This window comes from Carassius gibelio, chromosome B17 (assembly GCF_023724105.1).
Source record: "Carassius gibelio isolate Cgi1373 ecotype wild population from Czech Republic chromosome B17, carGib1.2-hapl.c, whole genome shotgun sequence".
Taxonomy (NCBI): Eukaryota; Metazoa; Chordata; class Actinopteri; order Cypriniformes; family Cyprinidae; genus Carassius; species Carassius gibelio.
The window spans coordinates 24,701,592-24,717,344 of NC_068412.1; the positions used below are offsets into that span (position 1 = coordinate 24,701,592).

The 15,753-nt window shown below is 35.3% G+C and overlaps 1 protein-coding gene across 4 annotated transcripts in view; it reads left to right on the forward strand.

Moving 5' to 3' along the window:
• The first annotated feature begins 823 nt into the window (after window positions 1–823).
• The window catches only part of mipol1 (mirror-image polydactyly 1), a 68,598-nt gene continuing 53,668 nt past the window's right edge, over window positions 824–15,753 (forward strand). For 2 of the 4 annotated variants that reach the window (XM_052581369.1, XM_052581370.1), the window contains exons 1-2: window positions 3,632–3,723; window positions 5,644–5,735. In XM_052581369.1, coding sequence (XP_052437329.1) covers window positions 3,632–3,723; window positions 5,644–5,735 — 184 coding nt within the window. Of the gene's footprint in view, window positions 997–1,131; window positions 1,174–3,631; window positions 3,724–5,643; window positions 5,736–15,753 lie in introns of those variants that run through there. The other 2 variants (XM_052581372.1, XM_052581371.1) reach the window with 2 other exon arrangements.

Sequence of the window (15,753 nt, forward strand, 5' to 3'; positions counted from 1 at the left end):
AACGCCCTCTGTACGTCACGTGACGCAACTACACCTCACAACAGCATTCACGTCAAAATGTGATTTACAGCAGGGGTTTTTGAAGCTAAAGGCATATTCGCTTATATTATACTATAAAGACAGCATGCTTTTTTTTTTGCCAGATTAAATAATCGGCTTTTATACTGGCTTTTATTACTTCATTTTGTCATTGTCCTAAAATCAACATAAATAAATTAGGCTACAAATAAATTATAAAATAAAACGCTCTTTTTTCAAAGAGTTTAAAGCCAAATGCATAAATCTTCCAACATATTACGTTATAGAAATAGCATGCTTTTGCCACATTAAATAATTATCTGGTTTTCATTATATTGTTTTATTATTTTATAAATAAATAAATGCATGGTAAATTATATTTTCCATCTTATTTTACAAATAAAAATAAAATAAGAAGTACTAAAAAAGTAATAACATACTAATAAACTGTTTTATGTGATAAAAATTATGTATAAATATGAAGAGAAAAGTTTTTCAATTCAAAATTATTTGCACGACTTTTCTACAATTTAACATTTTGTCAACGTAGTTTAAAAAAGTATATTGATTAACATTCTCTTGCTGTTACATTCTTTTTGTTTACTTTCTAATTTATTAATTCATTTTGATTACATAGTACTATTATTATTATTGATGTTGCTCTTTTTTCATTCTGAATTTGACATTAAACCACCTAACGTTCTCTGGGGGATGAAACGGGACTCAACCCCTTGCGATCTATATTTATAAGGTTCCGCTCGAAAAGAGTCCTGGGTCAGTGCTGTGATCTGCTGTGCTGTATGTGAGGCAGCGGTGAGCGGCCTCTAGTGGTCAGATGCAGCACTGTCTGTTCTCCCGACGGGCCGGAACGAAGCGTGACTCCGCGCTCTGTAATAGGAAGTTCCCCTCCAAAACTTTTAGGAAACAATCCTGTCCGACCTGCACCAAACGAACGCCGACACTATAATCCTTATTATGGTAAGTCCGACAACGGTTCATCTTTCAATTACTATTCCTATCGTTGTCTCACTGCATAAATATGCATGCTTTCACTGAATGACTAATGAAGTTGAAGAAAATAAAATCATTGTTTGTGTTTTGACGCCGCGTCAGACGGTGTGTCAGTCCAGGAGGGATTTGGGCAGCAAGTTAAAGGTGCTAGTTTACTTCTTTGGCCAGTTACGGCTTGTTTTGAAATGGGAACACATTAGACCTGTTTGGAACATTCCATCTTCAGTCAAGTGTTACTTTGTTACACGTACTGTATACTCGTGCGCGCGCCGCTGTTTGGTTGGATTTAAGGGCTGTGTCTCAACTCTCAGTGTGCTGCCTGCCTAGACCACAGTTTTGGGCACTTGTTTTGGTATATCTTTACAAAAGAGTACTGCGGTGTTAATACTGTGTTATGCTGATGAAAATTCATAATTTTTTTCTGGATTATTAAGTCCTTACATTTAATTTTAAATTTAATTTATATATCCTGCTGAGGCCAGGAAAAAGTGGTCTCAGCTTTTATTTATTTAGTATTTTGGGTTTTAAAATTTAAATGTTTGACTTTTTAAATTTAAATTAATTTTTTTTTATAGATTATAGTTATTAAATATTATTAAATTAAAATATAAATAGTATAACTTGCAAAGAAGGATCCGTACACCTTTATTATGGTGTTAAAGTTTTTGCCATTATTATATTGAAATTACTCATTAACACTTTTTACAAATATTAATTAAATAAATACAAAAGTAACATAATAAAATGATTATCATGCATTAATATATCAAGGGGTTTTCAAAGAACACCTTGACATAAATATGATGCATATAAAAAAAATCATAAATGTAAAAACTTAACCATGGTACCAAGTCCTATACAGTTGCATCTCAATAAATTAGAATGTCGTGGAAAAGTTCATTAATTTCAGTAATTCAACTCAAATTATGAAACTCGTTTAATAAATAAATTCAATGCACACAGACTGAAGTAGTTTAAGTCTTGTGTTTGGATGGTTCTTTTAATTGTGATGAATTTGGCTCACATTTAACAAAAACCCAACAATTCACCATCTCAACAAATTAGAATATGGTGACATGCTAATCAGCTAATCAACTCAAAACACCTTTAAAGGTTTCCTGAGCCTTCAAAATGGTCAAATCTCAACAAATTAGAATACTTCTTAAGATCAATAAAAAAATTAGCCTTCTGGAAAGTATGTTCATTTACTGTACATGTACTGAATACTTGATAGAGGCTCCTTTTGCTTTAATTACTGCCTCAATGTGGAGGTGATCAGTTTGTGGCACTGCTGAGGTGGTCTGGAAGCCCAGGTTTCTTTGACAGTGGCCTTCAGCTCGTCTGCTTTTTTTGGTCTCTTGTTTCTCATTTTCCTCTTGACAATAGCCCATAGATTCTCTCTGGGGTTCAGGTCTGTCGAGTTTGCTGGCCAGTCAAACACACCAACACCATGGTCATGTAACCAACTTTTGGTGCTTTTGGCAGTGTGGACAGATGCCAAATCCTGCTGGAAAAAGAATTCAGCATCTTCAAAAAAGCTGGTCAGCAGAAGGAAGCATGAAGTGCTCTAAAATTTCTTGGTAAATGGGTGCAGTGACTTTTCAAAAAACACAATGGACCAACACCAGCAGATGACATTACACCTCAAATCATCACAGACTGTGGAAACTTAACACTGGACTTCAAGCAACTTGGGCTATGAGCTTCTCCAGCCTTCCTCCAGACTCTAGGACCTTGGTTTCCAAATGAAATACAAAACTTGCTCTCATCTGAAAAGAGGACTTTGGACCACTGTGGCAACAGTCCAGTTCTTCTTCTCCTTAGCCCAGGTAAGACACCTCTGACGTTGTCTGTGGTTCATCAATTTCCTTGACACGTCTGTATGCCTTGACCCCAGCCTCAATCCATTCCATGTGAAGTTCACCCAAATTCTTGAATTGATTTTGCTTGACAATCCTCATAAGGCAGTGGTTCTCTCGGTTGGTTGTGCATCTTTTTCTTCCACACTTTTTCGTTCCACTCAACTTTCTGTTAACATGCTTGGATACAGCACTCTGTGAACAGCCAGCTTCTTTGGCAGTGAATGTTTGTGGCTTAACCTCCTTGTGAAGGGTGTCAATGATTGTCTTCTGGACAACTGTCAGACCAGCAGTCTTCCCCGTGATTACGTAGCCTAGAGAACCAAACTGAGACTTTTGAAGGCTCAGGAAACCTTTGCAGGTGTTTTGAGTTGATTAGCTGATTGGGATGTCACCATATTCTAATTTGTTGAGATGGTGAATTGGTGGGTTTTTGTTAAATGTGAGCCAAAATCATCACAATTAAAAGAACCAAAGACTTAAAATACTTCAGTCTGTGTGCATTGAATTTATTTAATACAGAATTTTCACAATTTGAGTTGAATTACTGAAATGAACTTTTCCACAACATTCTAATTTATTGAGATGCACCTTTAGATGGGGAGCTCACTAGGTTTTGAGACACAGCCATTGTATCCTCAAGTGGATCATGTTGCATGCTTGTGCATGGGATGTGCAAGCTGAGATGGAGTATATAGTGTCCAGTCAGAAAACATCGGCTTACTACACACACGAACACACACATGAATATCAGAAACATGGAACGGGATGTTCAGTGTGCACTTCATAGGGCAAAACACAAAATATCAACTTTGGAGACTGAGCTGTCTATAAAGTGAGTATTATGCGATCTCAGTTGTTAATCAGTTACATTGATGTACATAATGGGATATAATATTCTGTGATGTTGCAAAAATGTATCTAGATTTTAGTTTAGTGTATATATTGTGCATTCAGCAAAGTGTTTGTAAAGTAGGAAATGTTATTTGACAAAAATTGGATGCCACACTTTGTTAATGTCAATCGATAGCCATCATCTTGTCTTCTAGACCACGGACAAATGTGTAACGAAATATAGCCCTAAACTGCACTTGGACATTTAAGTTCATATTGGTTGAATGACATAAAATAACAAAACAAGTGGAGTTTTTGGTGCATTCACATTCTCCTGGAAAGTTCATATTAACTTGCTTTGCTTTCAAATGACTTTGGTTGGAGTTAAATAGCAATGTAGCTTTTCTATATAAAATCTAAATTCACCAAGGTATTTTAATTCTTCATCTACAAAATAATGAATAAAGAATGCAAATTGGGTGTGTTTTCCTTAGTTTTTATCCAGTTTATGAAGGTGAAGTAAACGGAATTATGTATTGTAGTTGCACAATAGTATTTTGTACATGCAACTTAGATTTTTCCCATTTTTGTTAAAACTAATTACATTTATTTTAACAAATTTACTATTAATACGTATGCTGTTTGTGATATATGATCTTTCCGACATGACTTGAAGCACCATTATCCCCTCAAGTTCTCACAGATGTCCAGCATGTGTATTTCATTACATTAACTGCATGCTTGTGCTAGCTTTCATTAAAATAATTTTTGTAATGACATAAAAAGCAAGTTCAGTGTTTAACGCTGTTATACTTGCATCAGCAAAATTAAACCTGTCCACTCCAAACTGTGGTTTTCAAGTAATCTTTCTTTAAGCCCCAAGTTTCTGAGTTGAGGGTCTGTCAATGACAAAATATTGTAGACGGCAAATTTGTTGAAATGTATCGTTTTTTTCTGGTTACAATAAATGCATTAAATTGCATGTGCAAAATACAATATTGCTGCAGTTGTGATAAAATATATGATTACATTTACACTACAGTGGCTTCATAAATTTAATAAAAACAAAAAATAAAAAATTGGATATTTTATTCATCATTTTGTAGAAGCTGAGTTTAAAAGTCTTTTTTGCAGAAAATGTACATTTCCTGAACAGACTTAAATGGACCATGTGCTCCAATATGGGTCATATCATATATGTTATGTGCAGCAGCAGTATTTCTTACATCTTCTCAGCAACATTTCTGTGGATGAATTGGCAGTACCAAGTCTCTGAAGCAGCGCTGTAGATCTATTCCTCCAAGACCAAACACATTAACATAACCATAGTATATTACCTTGCTAGACTCTCTGAAAGTTGTCATGACGGAAATATAAATAACCACTTTCACATATATGAATTCATATATTTAAATACTAATTACTTGCATTAACAAGACATATAAATAAAAGGAAATCATAGGTTTTGAATTAGGTTAATTTTATTTGTCACTGCATGAGTTTTGATTGCACATAGGGCTGTTTTCATCACTGTCCTGTTGGCAGGGCAGGTATTTTTACAGATTTCCAGCTCATCTGCATGAATAATTGCATGCTTAAATTCAAACCCCTTACCATTATAGGGTTACTAAATCACAATCTTGTGCTTTGGAGTAATATGGAATATCAAAGTCAAAGGAACCTGTTCATTATGTATGTAGCAGCTACTTTGATATTTTTGCAGAAAGGAAAACAATCGTAGGCATGGTCATACACACACACACTCAGCTTTTGATATGTGAGCCCTGAGCTCATGAGGACACTGTAGAAGACATTAGTCTAAATCACACTGAGAGCACCCACTCAACACGCTGAGCTCAAACACTAGCATTGAAGAATAACAGCAATAAGTTATTGATACGTATCCTCTGTTGATTTTAAGGGAAAGCTTCTCAGAGAGTGAAGAGGAGCTGCATCAGCTGTCATGGATGCACAAACAGGAACTGAAGGATTCACTGGTTGATATGTACAAATGTGAGTATGAAGAGAAGCTGTCCTTTGGATTTGACGGAGGGGTTATTTTTGTTTTGTTTTTTGCTTTATTTGTTATTGATAAGGTTACGATTTGTGTTTGGCAATAAAGAGTTTTCACACTTGGTGCAAAAAACGTGCATTCTTAAATATTGGCACTAGAGGGCATCCTTATCATGTCATATATTCAGGAGCAGTGTCTTCAGCGCTTAGTGCTGTGGCATTTCTTCATTATATTAACCTTAAAGACTAATTACTATTTATTCACATTTAAAAACATCAAATATCAGAGGATTCTGATTTTTGGAAAGTGGAATATGGTATTATCATATTCTGTCTGAACAACCTTTAGTTTTTTGTTTGTTGAGTCTTGTTGGTCTTAAGCTGTTTCTTTAGCATCCATATGAATATCTACATAACTTTGTACAATGTTCTGTATACTTATTGTTCAAAAGTTTGGGAAGTTTTAGTAAGATTAAGTAATACTTTTTTTTTTTTTTTTTTTGGCAAGTATGCATGAAATTGATCAAAAGTAACAGGAAATGCATATATAATGTTTTAAATAATGCTGTTCTTATTAATTATTAACTAATTTAACTAATTATGATATTAGAATGATTTCTGAAAGACTCAAGTAATGATGCTGAAAATTCAGCTTTGCATCACAAGAATAAATTACACTAAAATATATTACAATAGAAAAGTTACTTTTAGTTGTAATAATATTTTGTTGTATTTCTGTGGTTACTGTAGTTTTGATCAAATAAATGCATCCTTGGTGAATATAAGATGCATAAACATAATAAAACTTTCTGACCCCAATTGTTTGAACAATAGTGGGTTTGTATTTACTATATAGAAGTAAATTTTATAAATTTTCTATATATAATAATTGTAACAGTGGTTCATTTGTTTTAAAGCATTATTGCTGCTTCTTTATGCTTTGTCTTCGCGCTGTCTAGTCTCTAGGTGTATGATCTAATCTATGTATATATGTTGGAGAGCTTCTCCGATCATCATATGAGCTTCAGTCACTCGCTGTGCATTGTAAAGGCCACCGATGGTTCGATCCCTCATAGCATGACCTCTGCGTTGCGTGTATTTGTTTTTTTCGGAGTTAATGCCAGGTTAGCTGTTTCTTTGTAGTGCTGACACATCCTGCAGTAGAAGAGCCCAACCCAAAGCGTGACATCCTAGTGATGGGTGGAGGCCGAGACCTGGAACAGGATCTACTTAGCATGTATCCTGATATCTTAGACGCCAAGCGTGTGTGTATGTGCGCCTCTGGGTATATGGCTGCACGCCTCATTTTTATGGGTTTGTGTGTTTTTGGTGCACAGACATTGTGTCTGCCACTCACGCAAACAACTTATGTTTTACAATCATTAATATTATCTGTAGGGGTTTTTTTTGTGTGAAGTTTTGCATTGCAGTCATCTGTATTAAAGCCATCTCCTTCCTTTTCTGTGGCAGATAAGCATGAAGCATCAAGCCCACCCAATTCTCTCTTTAATCAGCTTGAATGTTTGTTCAGTTTAAGGCTATTATCCTTTACCACTGATATAGAGTATCGGGATCCAAGTGGCAGTTAGCTGACATCAACATAACAATGTGAAACCAGAAGAACATTGCTGATTCAATTCTGAGAGTAATGTGTTTTGAACATATATATATATATATATATATAGGATTTAATAGCTATTTGTAAGTGTTGTATTGCTATTAGAGAGCAGTTTTGTAAACAAAAAAGTATTATCGGAACAGTGCGAAAAAGTTTTTTTTTTTTTTTTTTGCTCTGCCAATGAAAGTATGTTGTAAATCATGACTTTATTTGCATTTAGTGAACACAGACAATTGGATCAATACAAAAAGGAAAGTAAATTCAATACTGAATAAATATGTGTCAATCAAATTAGTGAACCAGAATTGTTCTATAATTGTCATATAATTAGGACATTGGTTTGTAAAACTGATGCTTCGTTAGAAGGACTATCAGATTCAGTTATTAAACTTTTGAATATGCAGTGCAATCAAAAATAAGAATTATTCATTTGTGGAAGTATCATAACATTTCTTTCATAAGTTATCATTTATATAAGTTCATTAAACAACAACTTTGGTTCTGCTTTTGTTTGTGCTGCAGTATGCAAAACAAGTGGACATTTCACAACAACAACAAAAATCTATCAACAGCATTGGATTATTGTATTTAATTAGTATTTTTTGTGTGAATTCTTACTATGTAATGTTCAAAATAAGTATTTATATTTCAGAAGTTGTATACATTTTAGCCTATTCATGATTATGATATATGATTGTATTGTAAAATACAGATATATAGCATTATCAGTCATCAACCACTGCTTACTTTAAATGGCATTATCGTCAAATGACTATCCCATGTTGGTAGTTGTTTTTCAAAGTGACACAGAACAGCCAAATAAGGGTGACCGCACATCTTTGAACCCAAATCAAATTTCACGCCTGTGAGACTGCGTTTCTTGTGCGTCTGTTTCCCTGCTGATTTTATTTGTCTGACGTGGTTTGGGATAAGCGGGCTGCTGTAGGCTGGGTCGTGTTATTACAACTGAGATGGTGGGTTGTTTTCTTGCATGGGTAAACTGTCCTTTTGTAGTCCAAATTCAAAGCACACACACCAAGTCCATCATAACAAACACGCTAAGTTTCCTATGGAGCAGAATTTGCCTTCCCGACAAGAGCAGAAATAGGGCTACAGTCTCAACAAGCTTTGTTCTTAGCAGGTGGATCGACCTTTGACATAACCTGTCACGCCCCCCTCCCCATGTGTGGGCCGTCTGGTCAGGAAACATAAACGAACTGTTTGGTCCCATCAGCTCAGCTCCTCTTACGGCAGTAACGGTGTGGTCCTGCTCGGCTTTTCCAACAGCCACCCACTCTGATATCACATCTCACTCACTCTCCACCGTGCTTGGCTTCACGGAGAGCAGGAGGCGCTTTGGCGACCCCTTCGGCTTTCTTGTGGGTCCCATTGAAGTTCAAAATCCCTAGAATGGAGTGCCGTGTGGCCTAACAGGCTTGTCTGCTCCCTAAGTGGGTGGTCCGCCAGTGACAGAGGGATTCCTCAGGGCTCTGTCCACCTCTTTTGTGTCTCTGTGTTGGTTTAAGGAATAGACCTAGGATGGGCACTGCTTAACTGTGGAAGCCTGGTTACTGTGATCTGAAACCAAACAAACCTAGCAGAAAGGCCAGCGCACTCACAAACGTACAAAGACTCGAACTATAAAACCCAACGATAGGTTGGCATCTCTTGAAAGAATCTCGAAATTAAGTTTTTTTTTTTTTTTTTTGAAGGATTTGTGGGTCAACTTTATGAAAACATGTTCAGGTCATATTTTTAATCCAAAAATAATATATTATATTATATTGCATGAAGATGAATTGTCCATTAGAAGTTTCTTGCATTATGACATTCCCAGATTCTCTCTAATGCACTGTATGTAATGTGGATGATTCATCGTTTTATTTATTTATTTATTGTTGGTCATTCACATTATTCTCAATGTTTATCTTTACATGCTCATTTATTATAGCAGTTGTATCTATATTAGTTTTGTTGTATCTTTATTAGTACATTTATTATAATATTATAGTATTTTATTATTTGTATAATATTCTAATTTATGCTGATTTAAGTAAATATAATGTTGTATAACAAACAAATGCTTACAATAACACTTTAAATATATATCATTTTTATTTTGCATGACCATAATGACAGTAATTAAAATCGCACAATGCAAAAATAAATAAATAGATAAATAAAAAAGAAAATATTTATTTATAATAATAAAGGTCATTAACTAAAATTATTTCATGGTCGTTACTCTTAACATTTATCATTCGATCATATCATTCGTAAAAAATAAATAAATAAATATATATATATATATATATATATATATATAATTTCTTTTTTTTTTGAGATTCATCAATTTTGTGTGCATTTATTTTCTGTGATTTTTATACAGTCTCTTGAAGATTTTATCTCTCTTGCAAGTCAAAACAGTTTAAACTCTTATAGAAACTATTGAAATCTTTATTTTAAAAAAAAAATAGTTTAAAAGTTTAGTTTCGTGTTTTACTTTTGTGTTGTAGTTTTTTGTTTTGCTAACTAAGAATCCAGATATGAGGATTTTCAGGCCTTTTAAAAAAAAAAATAATATATGGTTTGCAACCCAATAAGTAAAGTGGCCCCTAACTCTAAGCCTTGTAATTTGCTTAATTTTTTTTTTTTTTTTTTTTTGCAAATTCAGTTCAAAACAGCATCACAGGAGCTCTGATACATGAATCCTTAAGAGCTGTACTGTTTGGGACTGACACTCATATGATGCTAACACTCCTACCACCCAGTTGTGAGCAGGATTCCAGACGACCTAGTGATGGCCCATGAAACAGAGAGGAAAACAAACAAGGCTTACTTTGCTGTGAACCACAGATGCTTGGGAACTGTTTGAACAGGGAGCAATTTAAACAGTCACTCCTGTGGCCTGTGTTCAAACATCAAGTAGTAATGAGGACGGAGTGCCTGGTCCTGTTGCCCCGGCCTCCCCTCTGCTTTTCAACACATTCACGCTCCCAAAGGAGGCTGGCCGAACAATGGCGGTCCACTTTCACAGAGTGGCATTTTTACTGCTTTTTTACGCACTTGTATTTCGAGAATGTTTAGACAGACCTACGACAACCTGAAATACTGGGCGTAGATGGTTGGCACTTGAGCTGGATCATTTATTTAGAGAGCGGGAACAGAGGATTGAAAAGCTTTGGCCTGTCATTAAAATAAAAATAAATTTAAAATTTGCTTTGTTTATGTATCCACCTTATTTTGCAATGCGGAAATGAAGTTATTTTCTTTGAATATCTAAGTCTTCTGATTCATTAGCCGCTACAGGTAAATATCTAGAAGAATAACAGTGTAGTAAATTGTGCTACAAACTAATGTATTTATGATTATAAGAGTAAATTAAAATAATATGATAACAAATACCAGTTTGGAATATCAAGCAGTATAGCAGACTGTTATGCAGAAAATAGCTGCATAAACTCTTATGTAAGAATAATGTGGTTATGCTCTCATAAATTTCAGCAGAATTCATAGACCCGTCTTTCACATAAATGTTTCGCATTTTTATGAGTTAAATATTTTTGCTAATTTGGTCATGTTTTCATATTCTAATAAAGGCCCATTCACACCAAGAACAATAATTATAATGATAACTGTATTAGTGTCAACATAATTTATTTGTATTTTATTTATTTAAAAAAAAAATTACATTCTCCTTTCATTAAAGTAAAAAATAATGAAAATTGCCTTTTAAGGTATTACATTTTTATTTAAATCTGCTTACTATACTATGATGTAAAAATGGTGAACCTTTAAAGAAATACATATCTTTATTTTGCATGACATTGATGAGAATGGGAGGGGATTTTGGTTGGTAATTAGCATTATTCTCAATGATGATGTTTGTATTAGCATCCACACCATCGCAAAATAACGTTCTTCTTATTATAAGGCAGCTGTCATTGCTTTTGTCATTCATCAGCTGAAAAAAAGTTTTGTAAATGATTCTTGCAATATTTTTCCTCTGTCCTTTTACTGTATCTTTATCATTATTGTTATTCTTATTGACCTTGGTGTGAACGGGCCTCAAGATTATAAAGCTCTAAGTAAATTTCCCTCACAATCAGCAAGAAAAGGTCAGTTCATGTCGACCTAGCTGAGGGTTTGTGAAGCATAGTCCTCTTGTGCTGAGTTCCTAATAACTTGTTCGTTCTTTAGAGAAGAGCATCATTGGTGTAGATTTGATCTAAGCACATGTATATGAGCACATATTCGTCGGAGATAGTCATGTGATTCCTCTATTGTACATCAGCTGCTCTGTAAATATTTGCAGTGATGTACATCCCTGAACACACAATACCTCCCACAAGCCTCTCTGCATGTGTCCCGCAGTGGCACCGACGTCACCCAAGTGCTTGCCATATCCAAATATCACACATTTATATCAACTTTGTTTGTTCCCCAATGTTCTCCAGTTGGAAAAGGACCCTGGAATGTCCTGGAGTGTTTTCTCACTTCGGTGTCCCGCTGTTTAAAGCCGGTTTGTTTGAAGGACAGGTCGAAGCCGCGAGCATCACTTATCCTTCAGGGTGAAAAAAAGAGAAAAGCTGTGTTTGGATTTGATGCTTCTGCATTGCCCAAAGTTCAGCTTTGCAGTTCGTGTTGGAGAAAGGATTTCCTGAACAAAGGAAGATGTGTTTGTTGAGGATCCTCGCACCACTAGCTATGTGTGTGTTTTAGCGCCGGGCGCTGAGGTGACATGCACAGCAATCACGCTGGATTTTGTAGTCCTTTCAGTGTTGCTTTTAAAATGCAGAGTTAAATTTTGACTTAATGTTAAAGTTTTTCCATTGATGGACATTTAGGGAAATTATGGGAGCATCTGTGTTGTCATTAGAAGGATCAAAGTGGTTTATTGTCATTTGTCTCCTCCTCAGAAAAAATGACCATGGCAAATGTAGTTTCCACCCAAAAAGCAAGTGGCTACAGCTTTTTTCCTGCTGTTAAACTGTGATGAATTAATGAGATCTTTTGTAAACAATCTAAGGAGATTTTACTGTGTCTCATAAAGCCAATATGGCTTTTAAATGGACAAAAACTACATTTTGTGAAAGTTTGCATTTCTGTCTTTAAGCCAAGCAGATATGATTTATTGGACAGTATGATAAAATAAGAGATGACAAATATTGTCTTATTTATTCAATAAATAGTATCAAAAGCTCAAATTGATATATATATATCAAAAGTTTGGACACATCTTCTTATTCAAAGAGTTTTCTTTATTTTCATGACTATGAAAATTGTAGAGTCACACTGAAGGCATCAAATCTATGAATTAACACATGTTGAATTATATGTGGAATTATATACATAACAAACAAGTGTGAAACAACTGAAAATATGTCATATTGTAGGTTCTTCTTTTGCTTTGATTACTGCTTTGCACACTCTTGGCATTCTCTTGATGAGCTTCAAGAGGTAGTCACCTGAAATGGTCTTCCAACAGTCTTGAAGGAGTTCCCCGAGAGATGCTTAGCACTTGTTTGTCCTTTTTCCTTCTGTCTGCGGTCCAGCTCACCCCTAAACCATCTCGATTGGGTTCAGGTCCGGTGACTGTGGAGGCCAGGTCATCTGGCGCAGCACTCCATCACTCTCCTTCTTGGTCAAATAGCCCTTGATGCCTACAGTGTGACTCTACAATTTTCATAGTCATGAAAATAAAGAAACCTCTTTGAATGAGAAGGTGTGTCCAAACTTTTGGTCTGTACTGTATATTACTATAATTACTATAGTATTTTGTGGGAGACCAGTTAAAAGAATAGTTAACCCAAAATGGAAATTGTCATCATTTAATCACCCTCAAGTTGTTCCAAACCTCAATGATTGATTGATTGATTGATCTATGCTGAACACGAAAGAAGACATTTTGAAAAATGTGGGTAACCAAACATGTTTTTTTTTTTTTTCAAACTATGGAAGTCAATGGGGAACGGCAACAGTTTGGTTTAGCAACTGTCTTTTATTTTATTTATTGTGACTATCCCTGTAAAATGCAGGTATGGCCAATATTTATATATACTGTGTTGCATAATGTGCAGAAAATACAGGAAATAAACAACATATAGTAGGTTAACACATTTTTGTATTTATAAAGCCACTGCTATTACTCAACACTGCCTTATTCATTTCTTAGAAGAAAGTAACAAATGTTCAAAGGAATTGCCCATATATAGAAAGTGTTGCATAATGTGCAAAACATGCAAAAAAAAAAAAAAAAAAGGATATATAATAGGTGATTAAATTTTTTCATGTTTATTTAGCCAATGCTATTTAATTGTTCATTCTAAGGAAACAGTAACAAATGTACAAAGACAAGCAGTCCCATCTGCTTATTTTTATTAGAGAATGGCTCTACAGAGACAATGAGTCGAAACTTGCACAGCTTTCGGTAGAAGCGACACCGAGTCGAGAAGGCGAAACACTTGGCTGGAATGTCTTTCATAAGACAGCTGACCTTGAGTTGACTCCTTCCCTGAGCCCCACCTCTCCTGTTTGGCGTCTCTTTGATGAGCAATAACAGTGTCATGGCTGGTGACGCCACCTTGCACTAGTTTCACAATCTTTCCTGCCACAATAAGGCTTTGTTTCCTTATGTTTTTGTGCCCGAGTTAAAATGCTTTTAAACTAGTACGTGGAAAGGAATGCGGTTGAAGTATTTTGTTTTGATCTGCGTATGAGCAAAGGTGGTGACAAATAAAACGATTATTTTCATCATGACCTAGAACTTCGGACCTAGAACGCCTCTGCAGGAAAGTAAATGGATCAGGATTGTCTTCTCTACACCTTTGTTTATTAAAAGAAATGTTAGATATTAGACATTAATTAAAACGTAAATTCCGTTGCCTTTTTTGTGCTCTAGAACTGTGTAACAGTGTTAGGAATATGAGTGAAATCTTCCTTTGCTCGCATATCGACTGCATTAAGCTCATCCTTAAATAACTCTGTTCTCCCTTCCAAATGTTAGCCAATGCAAATCTCAGCTTAGTCCATATTTACACAGCCAATTTTGAGGTTACATTCAGCAGATGAATTCTCCAATCGCTGAAATATTCACTCTTGACATCGAATCGCAGAATTGAAATAAAATGTTTGTCTAAGTGCTTACAAATAAAGACCTTTTAAAATTAATTTTCGGTGAATAGCTGTGACAACCTGACTTTGTCAGCAAATCAAGATGTCAAAAGTGACAAAAAATTTGCTCCAGGTGGATTGAAACAATTCATTTTCTGCATAATATAAGAGAGGGGCGTCAAACGAATGTTTAAGAGAAGTATTGGTACGAGGTATGTAATAATGTGCACTGTGTTTAGTGAACTTTTTTTTTAAATTTAGGAATAGATTAAGAGATTATTGATGATGGACATGGAAGAGAGAGAGAGTTTAATACAAAAACAGCATTATGGGTAGGTCAGGTTGGAGGTCAAGGGTCATTTCTTGAATATAAAGTGTGAAATAAAATTTTTACTCTTTTCAGATTTCATATGAATAATACAACTTTGATTTCCCAACATCATTTATAGCAATAATGCTGTATTCACCATTACAAAGCACAGCATTATAGGATGAAAAATGGTTTTGTTATAAATGTAGATATTACATATCAATCAAATATTTACTATACGTTATGCATAGGAGTCATGTGACTTGATCAGCTTATCAATGCAATGTTTTCTGACCTTGGTTTAGTTGATAATGAAGGTTTATCTGTAGTAGTCCGACTGTGTCAAGTTGTCATTTTTTTAAGTGTATTTTATGCAGTGATTGCATTAGTATTTGCTTTGTGTGAAGTATTTCTATTTGGCTTGAATATTATCACTCATGTCATAACTGATAATTGACTGGATCAAACACACAATACAGATCATTCAGGGTTTATCCTACTGCACATCTTGCGGGGCATTTTGCCTGCTTTTATTCATTCAAAGCAGGCCTGTTTAAAGGCAGTTCTGGAGTGGGGGAAGCGCTTTCTTTACTCCTAGCGTGGCTCATGCTTCTCTCGCACCCAAATTAGCTGGATATGGGGAAATTGAGGCACTCATCCTAGTAGATTTGGAGGGTCATTTCTCCTCCCCCCGTTAATGCAGAAGGATCAGTGAATCGCAGCCTGATAGATGCCACCGAGGACGGATCCATCAGAGAGATCTGAGATGCTAGCGCTAGCTCACTTCCCACAGGCTCAATTCAATTATCACTGCGCCTTCTCTGAGAATGAGCTTTACGCCCGTAAGATGTGCCGTCCTGCTTCACAGATCCCTCTCTCCCTGCTAGACGTCTCTATCATCTAAGAAACATAAGGCCTACCTGGAGAACTTTCAAGTAATGCGAGGAATTATGCTTTCATTTGAGAGACTATTGAAT